Below are 16,925 nucleotides of genomic sequence, written 5' to 3'. Positions count from 1 at the left end.
AAACGTTATCTTTCAATGTCCTAACATTATAGCAGTCGACATATGCTAGGTATGCCACTGCCCTGCACTAAAAACCGCTATCGTGGTTTAGTAAAAAGGGAGGGGGTATATTTGTCTATTTTTGTATAGTTGTTACTGAGGTGACATTGCATAAAGTCATCTGCCTTGACCTCTTTGAAAACCCCCCGGAATATAAATGATAATTAACATTTTCTCTGCATACAGTGTGCTTTGTATTTTTTAAAATTTTATTGTTGGTAGATCATTTTGACTTGGGGGTCCTTTTATCAAGCCACACTAGCGGGGCTAGCGCAGACATTTCATCACGCGCTAACCCCGCGGCAAGCAAAAAAACTAACGGCCGGTCAATGGAGGCATTAGCGACTAGCACGGCAGGCGGTTTAACGCGCAGTACTCCGCACATTAAACCCCTATCGCGCCTTGATAAAAGGACCCCTTGCTCATTTTAAAAGTAGCTCGCAAGCCCAAAAAGTATGGGCACCCCTGCTCTAGATGTCTTAACCCTTAGTAGGTCTATCATTTTTGACATTCCCAAATATAAAGACGCCCACATGAAAAATGCATATAAGCAAGCTGTTCGGATGTGGTACCCAATTGTCCTATCCCGTTTATCCTGCTTGCCATTTGCTTATCACGGCAGAGGAATTCCTATCACCTGAGTCGGTTTTGGGGATTCCTGCCAGCTCAACTTATTTAGTTAAATAGCACCAGTTCCGGTACAGATCCCTGTGGCACTCCACTATTTACCCTCCTCTGTTGAGAAAAATGACTATTTGACCTCTGTTTTCCGTCTGATAACCAATTCCTAATCTACAACTGGAAGTTGCCTCCTATTCCATGGCTCTTTAATTTTCTCAGGAGCCTCTCATGAAAAACTTTGTCAAAAGCTTTCTGAAAATCTAGCTACACTACATCAACCGGCTCACCTTTATCCATATGTTGTGATGTGGATGCTACACAAGAATATACTGAATTACTGAACTTATATCATGTAATTGTATAGGCTCCAACAAAGGATTTTTTTTCTCTGCTCAAATTCCTTCAGCCTGAAATTCTCAGAAGTTATTATGGGTCATGAAAGAATTCATTGTCATGCCTTCTTTGAATGTGACAAATGAAGGTCTTTCTGCAAATGTTTTTGCTGAGTTTTTTTTAATAGCTAATTTTATAAGTATATGAAAAACGCCCCCACCTGGAATACTGCATCCAGCACTGGTCGCCGTACATGAAGAAGGACACTACTACTCAAAAGGGTCCAGAGAAGAGCAACTAAAATGGTTAAGGGACTGGAGGAGTTGCTGTACAGTGAGAGATTAGAGAAACTGTGCCTCTTCTCCCTTAAAAAGAGGAGACTGAGAGGGGACATGATCGAAACATTCACGATACTGAAGGAAATAGACTTAGTAGATAAAGACAGGTTGTTCACCCTCTCCAAGGTAGAGTGAACGAGAGGGCACTCTCTAAAGTTAAAAGGGGATAGATTCCGTACAAACATAAGGGAGTTCTTCTTCACCCAGAGAGTGGTAGAAATCTGAAATGCTCTTCCAGAGGCTGTTATAGGGGGAAACACCCTCCAGTGATTCATGACAAAGTTCGACAAGTTCCTGCTGAACCAGAATGTACGCAGGTAAAGCTAGACTCAGGGCACTGGTGTTTGACCTAAGGGCCGCCGTGGGAGCAGACTGCAGGGCACGATGGACCACTGGTCTGACCCAGCAGCGGCAATTTTTATGTTATGTTCCAGGGTGCTTGAAAGTCTGGACCACTGAGTCATTGCCAATCAAAAAATATGGGTCAGACTGTATGGAAATTATTTCATAACATTTCTAAGGAAGAAATTTTGCATGTGATAAAAAGACTGAAATCAGGTGGATCTGTTCTGGATCCCTGTTCATTCACTATATTGCACAGCATGATGGATAAAGTATGGAATGCTGTCACAAATAGTGAATACTTCTTTAGAAACAGGAACTTATTCTCCCATAAAAAAAAGCTGAAGCAAAACATGGAAGACAGGAACACGTTGGCAGTTATAGTCCGGTATCTAATGAGGCCATATTGTGCATAACAATTGAGAAATGTGTTTTTCTCCAGTTGGATGAGTATTCGATAATATTCTTCACTCATTTCTTTTGCTGCAGACACAGGACTTAAACTTTGTTTTGTTGCTTTAGCAGAAGCCCATCACCAAGGGATGGGCATAGGTCTTCCCTTTGTTAATGGTTTCCGTCGATATATCAGTTGCATTTATTTGATATAGTTGGTCAGACTATATTGGCAATCAAATTGGCTTATCTTGGCTTTTCAAGAACTGACTACTGTGGTTTCAATCTTTTTATGTTCAAAAGAACAATGCAAGTGAAATCTGGCAATTTGATTTCACTCTGATATTCTGTGTATTACAGGGTCTCTCGGGGCTCATCACTATTTGTTTAATCTGTATTTAAGGCCTTTGGCAGATTTGCTTCAGACTCTGGGAGTGTGTTATTGGATGTACACTGATGATGTTCAGCTGCTATTTGGCATATATCAACATAGTAGAAATACAAAAGAAATTGAAAATCTTTCTTCAGCACCTTTTTTCTTGGATGGCAGAAAATTACTTATGGGCAGGAAGGGTATCAATGCTGCTCCTTCCCCTGATTGACCTCTTCCCCTCCCCAATGTATCATCATGTGATTCACGAGGAAGGATCTAAGGCTCTGATTGGCTTAGACACCTAAGGCTCCTCCCAAGGGGTGGGGCCTTAAGAATCTGAGCCAATTAAGCCTTAGGCTCCTCCCTCTGTATCCCGGGATATAGCCAATCGGGTCTTAGGCTCCTCCTCCTATTAATTATTTCTATAGCACTACCAGACGTATGCAGTGCTGTTCAGTCACAAAGAATATAGTCCCTGCTTGAAAGAGCTTACAATTTAAACAAGCAAGACAGACAAACAGGATGTTGTAGATGCAGTTAAGTGGAACGGTTAATACCTCCTGACAATTTTTGGGGGTGAGGGTAGAGGATAGTTGGGGGGTGCCTGGCACAAGAAGGGGCATCCGCTGGCAGGAGGGAGTGGGCATCTCTCCTGCCAATTTTTTCTTTGGGGGAGGGGGTCGGCATGACAGAAGGGAGTGGTCATTCCTCCTGCTGATTTTTGCTGGTGAGGCAGGGGGGTGTCAGCATGATAGAAGGGAGTGGGCATCCTTCCTGCTGATTTTTGCTGGTGTGAGGGGTGAGATGTTAGTCCTCTGTGCCAGTTCGTCGGGGGATTTCAGGGAGGTCCATCATGGGTGGGGCCTTTTTTCTTGTTTTTGTTTTTAATGAGACAAATATTGTGCATGTGTAACACATACTTACTTAGATTTCTTTCATCCTCAATTGTTATTGTTTTTTTAGTTGCGACAAATAAATACAAATATTTAAATGTTTAACCTCTGTGTTGGTGTTGGCCCCAGTCTCTGGTTTCTGCTTTCCTTGTTTTCCTCTTAACTGTCTTGCCAAGATTTCCTGTCAATTTATAATTTTTCTCCTTTTCCATTCAGCTTGCGTCAATTTATTTTTGGGCTTCTGTTCAGATTTAATTCTTAACTACTCCACAGTCTCTAGTTTCCATTTTTTGACTGTCTTCCTACAACTTACCATCTATCACTCTGGCTCTGCTATTTCAAATCCTTGCATCATAGAGAGAATCTGGGCCAAAGTTTATCTGAATTCAAGAAAGCTTGCTACAAGTATTGTGGACCTCAAAAGGGGAGGAGGGAATGGTAGATGGCATGGTTAGGCAGACTAGATCGGCCATTTTATCTTTATCTGCCTTCATTTTTCTCTGTTTCTATTAGTACACCTTAGTAAATGGAGCCCTTTTTTATTCACATGCTAAAAAAATAACATTTATTTTTTTAGGATTGCGCCAGTTCTGGAATGAAGAGTGGGTGTGTTCTGCACTAATTGGTTAGTACAACTATATAGCAATATGCTAATTGATTAGCCCGTTCTTAAAACGTGAGCCCTTACCACCTACATAGTGGGTGGCGGTAGGAGCCCATGCACGAATGGGAACATTAGCACATGGCTATTAATAGGGAAAACTGAAAAATTGGCCACTTTACTCTAGTAGTAAAAATGGCCTTAGCATGAGGGAATGACCCACATAAGTATGCGCTAAGGCTGCTTTTTACCGCAGTTTGGTATAAGGACCCCATAGTTTAAGATTATTCAGAAACTGAAAATATAGGGGCCAATATTCAGTGATCAGTATTAAAAAAAAAAAAAAAATCATAATTAAAAATTAAAAAAATCAGTAGCTGGGTACCCATCGGCACTGAATTTGCCACTAACCAGCATTCTTATCCAGTTAGTGGCAATATTCAGACCACTCTCTGGATTTGTAATCAGATAAATGTAAGACAGCCTTTTGTTGTTCTAACTTTATCATTAGCGATAAGTGGTCTGAATATTGCTGCTAACTGGATGATCTCCAGCTTCGCCCATGGACTGCTCCAGTGCTATCCAGACAGTGTTCAAGTGGTCAGAGGGAATATTCAGCAGCACTATTCAGTTAATGCTGCTGAGCATCCCAGTTGCTGGCATTTAGGCTCAAAATCTTTAACCGGCAATGATTTTTTAGGCGCCAGTAGGCGCCCAAGCTCAGTAAAAACACTGTTCAAACAATATTTTTAACTGAGTTTCAAGGCACCTAACTGCACCTAAAAAATCAGCATCAGAATCTTGGTTCCTTAGGTGTTTTAAGCCGCTTAACGCCACTGTGGGCATAGCTAATGCTGGAAATGACATTAGGCAGCCTAAAGCACCTACATGAGCGTGAATCACAGTAAAGATGGGCGCCGGAAATATAGACCTGGAAAACCGTGGCCTACATTTCCATTGCCTAGCTTTCCTGGAGATGCGATTCTCTATACAGCGCTGTCGCATGATTGACACGTGATCACTGGCCGCTTTTTAGCCGATATAGAGAATCCGGGCCTTAGTTTCACCTGCTAACTAAATAAGTGACTTTAAATATCATCTAGATAATCATTCTCAAACAAATTTAGAACACTTTTTGGATTATATTGTTTGATTCTTACCAGGAATATAGTATTGTTCCCACCACTGATGTGAGTTTGCTACTTTCTTGTTTCTGTTTGGCAAGACCAAAGTCAGCTATAGTTAAAACAGACAGAGAGATGTGCATATCACTATTATTTTCTTGGGATATACATTGCAACTTTTTCAAATGAGAACATGATAATTAGTTTTGGTTCATAACACCCATTTTGGGATTTTCTTTTTTTGCACATTTCATTGAAGTGCTATCTGCTTATCTTTTACACTTATCTCAGTATTAATTAATGGCATTCATTAAAATGAGGTCCTACCAGTTAAAAAGAAAAAACAGAAGACACAATCCTTACAGAGTCTGCTGTGTTAAATTATAATAGATTAGAGGGGGAAAAACTTACAGGAAAAATGTTTTCATTTTGTCAGATTATTTGGGGGATTTTTTTTTTGGTACATACAAAGAAGCTTTAGTAAAGGAAATGAAATCTATAAATGAAAACTAGTTCTGTACCGAAAATTCATATTCTATTCCTTTCAGGCCCCAAATACATTAGAAACATAGAAACATGACAGCCGATAAAGACCAAATGGTTCACTATCTCCTCTCTCTAAGAGATCCTGCATACCTGTCCCATGTATTCTTGAATTCAGACAGTCTTTGTCTCCACCACCTCTACTGCATACATGCATCTACCACCCTTTCAGTTTTGTTTTGTTTTGTTTGTTTTTTTAAGTATTTCCATAGATTACTCCTGAGCCTAACTCCTCATAAGTTTATCCCATGCCCTCTCACTCTGGAGTTTCCTTTCAATTAAAAGAGGCTCATCTCATGTGTATTTATGCCACATAGGTATTTAAACATCTCCCCTCTCCCATCTTTCCTCTAAAATATACATATTGAGATCTTTGAATTTGCCTCTGTACGCTTTATGATGTAGACCGGTGGTTCCCAACCCTGTCCTGGAGGACCACCAGCCAGTTGGGTTTTTGTGATAGCCCTAATGAATATGCATGAGAGAGATTTGCATATAATGAAGGTGACAGGCATGCAGATCTGCTCCTTGTATATTCATTAGGGCTATTCTGAAAACTTGACTAGCTGGTGGTCCTCCAGGACAGGTTTGAGAACCACTGATGTAGACCACTAACCATCTGAACATTTTTCCTATTCACATTCAGCTGAACAGTGATTTAAATACGAATAATCCGGGGATCTGCCGAGCTAAATCATATTGATCTCTGATTTCACATTGCTTCGTTTATTGTTTGTTATATTAAAGTTCAATTTCCATTATTCATGTTTAGTGTTTGTTTTTGGCTGAATAATATGTTTCATTGTTTGTTCTCGGCAGAATAGAAAAATACACTATTTCTTTATCAACCTTGCCAGACCGGTATAGCTTCAGCTTACTGATGGGTTATATCTCATAATGACCAGCAGGTGGAGACTGAGACAAAACTTTGGAATAGCATATAATAGCTGACCCTCCCTATATTCCTTTAATCTTATCTCAGTCTCAGCAGGTGTGAGTGAGTTGTACCCATCTCCCTTGGTTAGGGCTGTTGGCATTTGTTTAGGGCTCCTGGTCCCAAGCCGGACTGAGCTTGGGTGGACCCTGTTTGGGAGTCCGTCCAATCTCAGGGATGTCACACCCAGCGGGTCTTATGCTGGGTCCCTACCCCCTTCCCCAACCTTTTGAAGAGCTGCTTCAGCTGGCAGCCTGGCCCCTGATTCCAGTCAGGCCTCCAGCTTTGAAAGCCATGAAGACTGTTCTGACAGAAGAAAAAAAAAACACAAAAAAAATCCTGAGGCTGAAGGGCTCTTTCCGGTCTGAAGGGCTCTTTCCCTTTAAATTTACTGTATTTTAAATCTCACCTAATCGTCACTTTTTTACTTAGCTAGGTTGCGTCTGGAGCAATGAACACTTTTGTAAGGAAAAAAAGTGCTCATTATAATCCAGCCGCGAGGCAGGCCACTGTGAAGTGAGCAGTAGTGGCTCGTGGCCAGTAGGAGGTGATGTTTATGGGACGGTAAAGGAATGGATATCAGAATATGATAGTGCAGTTTTAAGTGCCTGCTTTTCGTATGATTCTGGGTAATTCTAGTTAGATACAAGCATATGTGTTAGTTAAGGCCACGCCCAAATAGAAGCATACGAAGAAAGGTGAATATAAATCAGAATATGGATGAAGTCAAGGCCAGAAAAACACACTACAGATTAATATAAGGGAAAGCATAATAATATTATTTTTATGTACTTTGCTATTAGGCTAGATCATGAAGGAAATCACATGGACTCCATTTTGGGTTCTTGTGTCTTTGGAATCCATTTTGTGGTCAGTTTTTTCCAAGTCTTTGTTTAGATTTCTCAGCATCGTGGTGTTAATTGATACCAGATGTGCCGTAGGCTGGCTAGGAAGACGTATCCTAAACTAAGCTATAACATGCATTAAATATGAATGGCCAAGATATGAATGAAAATTATGAATGAAGGGCCCGAAAGTATGTGATTGTGTGGCTGTGTATTGAACAAAAGAATGGGTTTTGAAAAAACATATATATATTTGCAACCTAAAGAAATTCAAAGGGTATAACATCTGGAAATAATTAAGTCAGAGACTGCTGCTCTAACATAGGAAGGCTTCTGTATGCAGATCAATGAAATTTGAAACTGTCAGCTCAGGAGGAGGCAGCCCCTCTTTTCCTCTAAGGCTGACAAATTTTCAGCACTGTTTGTAGGGTTTAGAACATTTCAGCATCTTGCCTGACACATAGACAAATTGTCTGAAATAAGTTTTAAGAATGATAAAGGAATATTGGAAATGTTATAAATTGTTAATGTATATTCAGAAATGAATGTAAACAGAACAAAAGTAATTTTCTGAAACTTTTTTCTTTGTCTAACTTTTAAACACCTCCTTTGTTGATTTTTATTGGCTGTCAAACTGATGATGTCATACTGAGCCAAAAGTATATAATAGAGTGTCTTGAGATATTGAACTGAGCTCGTTATCAGAAGGCCAGCATTTTGGCAACTATGACGATCTCCCACTAGCGCAAATGTTAATGCAAGCAATTATGCTTTATTCTTTTGAGTCTCATAATGGAAAAATATAAACAATAACTCAATAAGTCATAAATATAATTATTATAACCTTGCACTGATGTCATTTGCATGTTTTTTGTTATTTTTCACACCTTGAGCTTCGTCCAATTTCCCATGCTCAGAAGGGGAAGCCTCGTCGGCATCGGGTAACGGTGGCTGGGGATCCCCTTTGCGAGTGCCTCGCAACTGGTAGCCGTTAGCGGGTCCCCTTCCGCCCACATGGGAGCTTCCCCAGCCACCTGATAGTCAAGCAGAAAGGCTGGAGACTCCCTTAACAGCTGATGCTGATTTTTCTCCTTTAGCAGCTGGGGCGGTTTAGGCCTCTCAGCCACTGAAGGTCTATGGAGCTTATTTTTTGGGCAGTTCAACTCCATTTTTGGCGGGAAGCACCTTCATATTAGTCTAGCCTCAGGTGACTTTGTCCCTGTTTGGTGACACCGGCAACAGGTTGGTTTGCTGGGTACCCTGCTGTGGCAGGGAGTCCCAGGGGGCCACCAGGGGTTTTCTTCTCCCTATTTTTCATGTTTAGCTTTTTGCTGCAGCTGGAGGTCTTGGGGGGGAGGGGGTTGCCCCGACATCCTCTACAGGTTGACCCTACTAAGTGACAGCTTTATTCCCCTCTGCTCCTTGCTCATCCCAATGCCTGAGGGTCTATTGGAATGCTGCTGGGTTGGAAGGAGCAGTCTTTGGAAGCGCAGGACCTGGATCCTTTGGGGAGCTCTCCAGGATCCTCTAGGGGATACAGTTTTCTCGCTAGTGGCGGTTGTTGCTTCGTCTACTAGTGTCTATGCGTCCAGGGGGCGAGTTGTTCTGTGGGATGAGCTCCATGGGCTGTGTTTGCCGGTCTACTCTGTGTTGCAGTCTGAGGACACCGTGTTGGAGCCCCCGCATGCGGTGGGCCCCTTGCTTCAGGGGAATTTTTCTGCTCCCACTCTTTCCTTATGCCTCAGGTTATCAGGATTTTCTGCTCGCTCTGTGGCAGGTGCCGGTGGCGCCCTTTTGCTTTGTGCATTCCTTGGCCCGGGTCCTGATGCTGTCACCTGTTGTGGGCATGGTGGCCTCAGTCATGGCAAAGTGGCATGCTGGGCCTGTGGAGGGCGACTCTGCCTTGAGAGGCTGAGGAGCGTAAGTTGGAGTCGCTCCTTAATCCAGGGTTTTAGGGTTCCTGCCCTGGCAGTCCAGGCAACGATATGTGGCGAGCTGGTCACTCGGGTGTGTTTTTTCTCTGGGCCGAGCGTGTCATAAGAACATAGGAACATAAGAATTGACACTACTGGGTCAGACCAGTGGTCCATCATGCCCAGCAGTCCGCTCACGCGGTGGCCCCCGAGTCAAAGACCAGTGCTCTAAAATGAGTCCAGCCTCACCTGTGTATGTCCCAGTTTAGCAGGAACTTGTCCAGCTTAGTCTTGAAACCCTGGAGGTGTTTTCCCCTATAAATGACTCTGGAAGAGCGTTCCAGCTCTCCACCACTCTCTGTGTGAAGAAGAACTTCCTTACGTTTGTACGGAATCTATCCCCTTTCAACTTTAGGGAGTGCCCTCTCGTTCACCCTACCTTGGAGAGTGTGAAAAGTCTTTCTTTATCTACTAAGTCTATTCCCTTCAGTATTTTGAATATTTCGATCATGTCTCCTCTCTGTCTCCTCTTTTCAAGGGAGAAGAGGCCCAGTTTCTATAATCTCTCACTGTACAGCAACTCCTCCAGCCTCTTAACCATTTTAGTCACTCTTCTCTGGACCCTTTTGAGTAGTACCGTGTCTTTCTTCATGTACGGCGACCAGTGCTGGACGCAGTACTCCAGGTGAGACGCACCATGGCCCAGTACAACGGCATGATAACCTTCTCCGATCTGTTCATGATCCCCTTCTTTATCATTCCTAGCATTCTGTTTGCCCTTTTTGCCGCCGCACCACATTGTGCAAATGGCTTCATTGACTTGTCGATCAGAACTTCCAAGTCCCTTTCCTGGGAGGTCTCTACAAGTACCGCTCCGGACATCCTGTATTCGTGCATGTGATTTTTGTTACCGGCATGTATCACTTTGCACTTATCTACGTTGAACCTCATTTGCCATGTCGCTGCCCATTTTTCGAGCTTGATTATGTCACTTTGTAGATCTTCACAATCCCCCTGTGTCTTCACTACTCTGAATAACTTTGTATCGTTTGCAAATTTAATCACCTCACTCGTCATACCAATGTCCAGATTGTTTATAAAGATGTTGAAGAGCATGGGTCCAAGCACCGAGCCCTGCGGTACCCCGCTGGTGACACTCTTCCAGTCCGAGTATTGTCCATTTACCCTCCTCTCTGTTTCCTATTCTCCAGCCAGATTTTAATCCACGTGAGTATTTCATCCTCGATTCCATGGCTCGCTGTTTTCCGACATAGTCGTTCATGTGGAACCTTGCCGAACGCCTTCTGAAAATCCAGCTATACAATGTCAACCGGGTTGCCCTTGTTTATCCATCTGTTTACTCCCTCAAAGAAGTGCAGCAAGTTCGTCAGGCAAGATCTGTCTTTGCTGAAACCGTGCTAGCTGGTCCTCATTAAACCGTGTTTGTCAAGGTGATCAATGATGCGGTCCTTTATCAGCGCCTCTACCATCTTTCCCAGTACCGAGGTCAGACTCACCAGTCTGTAGTTTCCCGGATCTCCCCTCAAACCTTTTTTGAAGATCGGCATAACATTCACCACTTTCCAGTCTTCCGGAATCTTTCCCGATTTGATCGACAGATTGGCTATTAGTTGAAGCAGTTTGGCTACAGACTTTTCAGTTTCTTGACGACTCTCAGATGGATGCCATCCAGTCCCGGGGATTTATTGCTCTTAAGCCTATCAATCTGCCTGCATACCTCTTCTAGACTGATCGTCAACCCTGTCAGTTTCCCATCTTTGTTTCCTCCATATAGCCTGATGGGTTCCAGTATGCTGTGTAGATCCTCTTCAGTAAATACAGATGCAAAAAAATGTGTTCAGTTTGTCTGTGATTTCTTTGTCCTCCTTTAGCACTCCCTTTATGCCATGCTCATCCAGTGGTCCTAACGCCTCCTTCGCGGGTCGTTTCCCCTTAATATATCGAAAGAACGGCTTGAAGTTTTTCGTCTCCATGGCTATTTTTTCCTCGTAGTCTCCTTTAGCCCCTTTTACCGCCTTATGGCACCTGTGTTGATGCTGCTTGTGCTTATTCCAGTTTTCATCCGTTTTTGACCTTTTCCATTCCTTAAATTAAGTTTTCTTGTCTCTGATCACTTCCTTCACCTCTACAGTGAGCCACACTGGTTCTTTTGTTCTTTTTCCTCTTGGATCCTTTGTTGATACGCGGTATATATAGATTTTGCACCTCGGTGACTGTGTCCTTAAGAAGGGACCAAGCTTGCTCTAGCGTTTTTACAGTGTTTATCCTCTTCTCAATCTTTTTCCCTACCATGAGTCTCATCCCTTCATAATTTTCTTTTTGGAAGTTCAGCACCTTGGCCTTCGTTCTGGACCAATGTGTCTCCCCTGCATCCAGATCGAAGCAGATCATATTGTGATTGTCCTTGTCAGTGAGTGTAATAATTGGGACTTAGTAGAGCAGGCAGTTGTCAAACTTGAGATTGGTGCTTCTTGTCTCTTAGGTGCCATGTACGACTTCTTGCGAGTTTCTGCCATGTGTATGGTTTTTGGACCAGTTGGTTCTAACCTTATCCAGTCCTGTAGACCAAACATTTACAAGGTAACTTAAAAGAGATAAGACTTCCTGAAGGTTTGGTAGGAGGGAGCATTTGTAGGCCCAATGTTATAGAATGCCCTTCCACTGACGATAAAACATGTCACATATTTGCCCAGATTTTAAAAAGTTTTGAAAGCTTATTTATTTCAGAAGGCTTTTAAATGAGTAATTGAAGATTGACCTTTTTTTGGATATGGTAAGTGTGTGCGGATGCATGATTGTGATTTATTTGGGCTCTCTCTGGGGTGTTTTTTTTTGGGTAGGGCTTTATCTGTTTTAATGGAATTCCTTTCAAAATCTGTTTTATATTGTAAACTGCATTGGTTTATTTTAACATAGAGGTGGTATATCAAATAAAGGTAACCTGTAAACCTGTGTGAGTAAAAAAAAAAATGGGAATGTGGAAATGGGTGGATCAGGGGTGTTACTTTGTTATGCACCTATATTTAGGGTCAGACATTTGTACCACATTTTCACTGATGCAAATGGCTACACCTAAATTTAATCTTGGTTCCCAGGCTTAAGCGCTATTCTGAAAATCACACCTAACTTTAAAGTGATGATTTTTTTAGACGTCGTACATAGAATTCATTCGTATATGTACAGCTATAGCATTTTATTATACTATTCAATCCTATCCTTATGTGTTAACCCAATCATTAGTTGTTTATTTTAAAGGTGTTTTATCTATTTTTGTTGAGTTTTAAGTTTGCTGGTCAATCTTTTTTTAGAAAATATGGATTGTAAACTACCATGATGTATTACTTGAATGGCAGTATAACAAATGTTCAATAAAATAAAAATGTACCATTCAGATCTTAGCATATATTCATTACATCTCAAAAAGAAACACTGCCCATATCTCACACCGTAAATATCCATACATATTCTTCTACCCATACTCCATTAATTAGGTGCATACAACAGAAGACATTACACAAAATCTATACAAAAGTTAACAGTACTGAAAATAGTCATGGGAAAATATTATGGTTGCCTAGGTATCTGCTGACAGGCAGTGCATGCAAATATCTCTAGAGTGTTCTCATTTTAGATATCTTGGAAACCAGACAGGTTGTGAGTACTGTAAATTGGGTTTTAGATCACCATGCATTCCCAATCTCTTATATCTGTTATTTCATCAAATAACTAAATGAAGTAATGCTTGATTTATTTTCAAAACTTGTTTAATTCCTTTTGAACCTAATTATGCTCTCTGCTCTGAACTGTGCTTGCATTTAAAACATAGAATTCCATTATTTTCAAATTAGGAGAATAATCTTTATCAGCACATGTTTCTAAATACTGAATGCGGAGCAAAAATATCTTTTATTCGGTATCTTTTAATTTATGTTTCAATTACAGCTGTACCAAGCAGAAATTAAGTTCTTACTTGCCAATTTTCTTTCTTTTAAACTTTCCAGACCGGTACAGTTTCAGCTTACTGATGGGTTATATCTCATCATGACCAGCAGGTGGAGACTTAAACAAAACTTTGGAATAGCATATAATAGCTGACCCTCCATATATTCCTTCAGTCTGACGAATAGCCAAGCAGAAATAAAAACTATAAATAGAGAACAAGACTCTGAACAGGAGTAACAACTAATAAATATGAATGCTGTAAGAAAATGCAACGGAGAGACCACCGCAGCAAAATGTCCTCACAGCTCGCCAGCTATGCCAGCCGAGCCACAGCCGCTGTTCTTTAATCTCCCCAGCCCTAGAAAAATGCTAGAACCTGCAGAAAAAGCTAAATCTGCACGCGCAACAACCGCAAGAATAACATGACAACAGACAGGGTGGGGTTCTGTAGCGGTCTGGAAGGTTTAAAAGAGAGAAAATTAGTAGGTAAGAACCTAATTTCTCCTTCTTTAACAACCTTTCCAGACCGGTACAGCTTCAGCTTACTGATGGGATGTACCAAAGCAGTACCCATCATGGGTGGGACCCCCGAAGGGCCGACACCAGAACACGTTCTTCGAATATCACGTCCCGATGTGCCTGAACATCCACACGGTAGTGTCTGACAAAGGAATGCAGAGAAGACCAAACTGTAGGCTCAAGAGAAGACTCAGCCCAAAAATCCATCTGACCCCAAGTGGAATGAGCCTTGACAAAGTTAGGAACAGGCTTTTTCTTAAGAAGGATAAGCAGGAGGAATAGTTTCCTTAATCCAGCGTACAATGGTAGCCTTGGAAGCGCCATCCCCTTATGAGGACCCACTAGAAGGATAAAGAGATGATCTGATTTCCTGATCTCCTGGGTCCTCTGCACATAAGAGAGAAGGACCCGACTGACATCCAACATGCAAACTTTTTCTGCTCAGAAGATCATTACCGACTACCCAATCCCGTTAGGACCATTGATTGATTGACATGAAAAGGAGAAACTATCTTTGGCAGAAAAAAAGGAACAGGCCGCAATACAACCCGCTCCATAGAAAACTCTAGGAACGGAGAGACCTGCAAGAGATAACCTGCAACTCTGAAACACATCTAGCAGATATAAAAGCTACTAAAAAGACCACTTTAAGAGTAAGGTCCTTCAATGTGTAGGCCCCCAAAGGCTCAAAGAGTGGGTGCACCATCACAGACAAGACCAGATTAAGATCCCAAGATGGAAAAGACAGTCTAACTGAAGGCCTGAGCAACTTGGCTGCCCGCAAGAAGTGAACGACATCAGGAATGGCAGGCAGGCGCTGACCTCGTAACAACCCTCGAAAGGCTGACATGACCACAAGCTGAACCTGGAGAGAAGACCAAGTCAGGCCCCTGTCCAGGCCATCCTGCAAGAACTCTAAAATGTTAGTCAGAGAAGCATGGAAAGAGACCACTCCACATGCCACACACCACTCCTCAAAGACACGCCAAACCCGCACATAAGCCCGAGAAGTGGAAAGTCTCCGGGACCCCAAAAAGGTTAAGATAACTTTCTCTGAATACCCTTTCTTACCTAGGCATTCCCTTTCAAGAGCCAAGCCGTAAGACAAAAAAGGACCCAGATCGAACATGGGAATGGGACCCTGAGTCAGAAGGTCGGGCGCAGACGATCCACCACCAAATGCCACACCAGGTCCACGTACCACGGGCACCTGGGCTAATCCGGGGCCACCAGAATCACTCGGCCCGGAGGGCGAACAATGCGAAGGAGAACTCTGCCCACTAATGGCCATGGAGGGAACACGTACAACAGACCGTTTCTCTTCAAATAGGAGATGTGGTGCCGTACTTGCTTGTTGCTCGGAACCAAAAGAGACGTGAGGCTATAAGAAAGAGGGTAAATAGTAATGTGTGTTGCAATTGAATGTATCTTTGAATTTGAGTAGTATACGTTTGAATCTGTATAGTAATTCTTAGCTTTTTTCGTAGCATTGCGTAAAATATATCCCTGATGCAGCGGGTTATAAGTCAGTCCCGCAAAATGTAGGCCTCATTGGACGACCACAATTAAGTTTCAGCAACGGCTGTGGTTTTGAAAAAGAACGTATTTGAGTGGATTTAAGCTAAGTGCATGACAATACTGCCTGAATTACAAACCAGTTTATTCAATGAGCTTAAGCATCATAAGCACTTTATGAAATGAACCGAGATAAATTGCTATTAAATGAACTGAAATGAATTGCGACTATATGAACTGAGATGTCCTGAAGCACTTTACATATCCTGAATAGCATATCAAAAGAACATAAAAAGCACTTTAATATTAAGCACTTTATGCACATACAAAGCATTTTTAAGCACTTTAGTATTAAGCACTTTATAATTTTTATAGTATAATACTATAGTGTTCCTTGATGGTCCCGAGTATTAGATTGGTAGGTGGATATTTAAAAAAAAGATATGAATTTCTAATTTCTAATTATAAGATTGAAGAAGTTTTTTTAGAATATGTTTTAAATTGTAATTGGAACAAATAGTTAATAAGATAAACTTGAAGTTGAAGGAATAAAAGGAAGGAGTATAGCAATTTAAATTAATTAAATAATAAAGTTAATCATTTGGTAGGGAGGTGGGGTTCAAGCTTATGATGCTAAAAGGAGTGCAAGTGAAGATGGTTTCTTCTTCTTGAAGAAATCCCAAATATGGGAAAGATCGACTCCATGTTCTGAGGCTTGCCCCCACAGAAAAAATTTAATTACTATAGGACCTGAATTCAAAGTCCACTAACCAGTCTAATTTGTTTAATGGTTTTTGATATATGTATCTGGATAAATCTTGACATGCTAATGTAATTTGAAAGTCTTTTTTGCAACATCATTGTCTGTATACAGTCTCTTCCTCTGTAAACCGCTCTGAACTGCTTGTGGTATTGCGGTATACAAAAATAAATTTGTTATTATTATTAAAGCCCCTTTCCTGGTACATTCAAATCTAGCCTCTTGTACTCCCGGTACAATCAATAAATTAGCCTCACTAGATCACAATATTTCAATTAGATTGTAAGCTTTAAAAGATTTAATAAAGTAACTGGAATCCCGGAACACAAGATTTCAAATACTATCAAGATCACTTAAAATGAATTCATGCCTTCTGATACCAAGCCAGGAAAGGTGCCCATAATTTATTAAATATCTGCAGTCTTCCACACTTCTGGGCCATGAGTTTACTCAAATAATATGCATCCCACAAGCACTTCTCAGATGAGATATTCCTGGAAGATGCTTAAATGTCTAATGCCTTGCTATCTCGTGGCGATAACCACTAGATAGGCTAAAAGAACTTTGACCATATCAAACAGAATTGAGGCTTGTGGAAAGTAAAAAGAGGATAGAAATAGCTTCATTAGAAACACCAAAGATCTCCAAAAAGAGCTTAGCACAGACATCCCACAGTGGTCAAATTACTGAGCACTGTTACCAAATATAAGGATAAATACCCTCCCCTCCCTGCATCTTCTCCAACACATTATTTCTTGGGAAGGGTAAAGGTGATCCAGCCAGGAGAGTGATAGGTACCACCAGAAGATTGATTTCACCCCATTTTCCACTAGATTTGCTGAGATTGAAAGAGTATTTCAATATATCAACACATCC

General features: G+C 41.5%; 1 protein-coding gene across 5 annotated transcripts in view; it reads right to left on the bottom strand.

The window, feature by feature from the left end:
• NEK10 (NIMA related kinase 10) overlaps positions 1-16,925 on the bottom strand; it is a 514,569-nt gene that overhangs the window by 232,171 nt on the left and 265,473 nt on the right. For all 5 annotated transcript variants that reach the window (XM_033930152.1, XM_033930153.1, XM_033930155.1 and 2 more), the window contains exon 23: positions 5,094-5,169. In XM_033930152.1, coding sequence (XP_033786043.1) covers positions 5,094-5,169 — 76 coding nt within the window. The remainder of the gene's footprint in view (positions 1-5,093; positions 5,170-16,925) is intronic.

Source organism: Geotrypetes seraphini, chromosome 2 (genome assembly GCF_902459505.1).
Source record: "Geotrypetes seraphini chromosome 2, aGeoSer1.1, whole genome shotgun sequence".
Lineage (NCBI taxonomy): Eukaryota > Metazoa > Chordata > Amphibia > Gymnophiona > Dermophiidae > Geotrypetes > Geotrypetes seraphini.
Note: the sequence above shows the minus strand (reverse complement) of the source record. Positions and strands in the feature narration are given on the sequence as shown.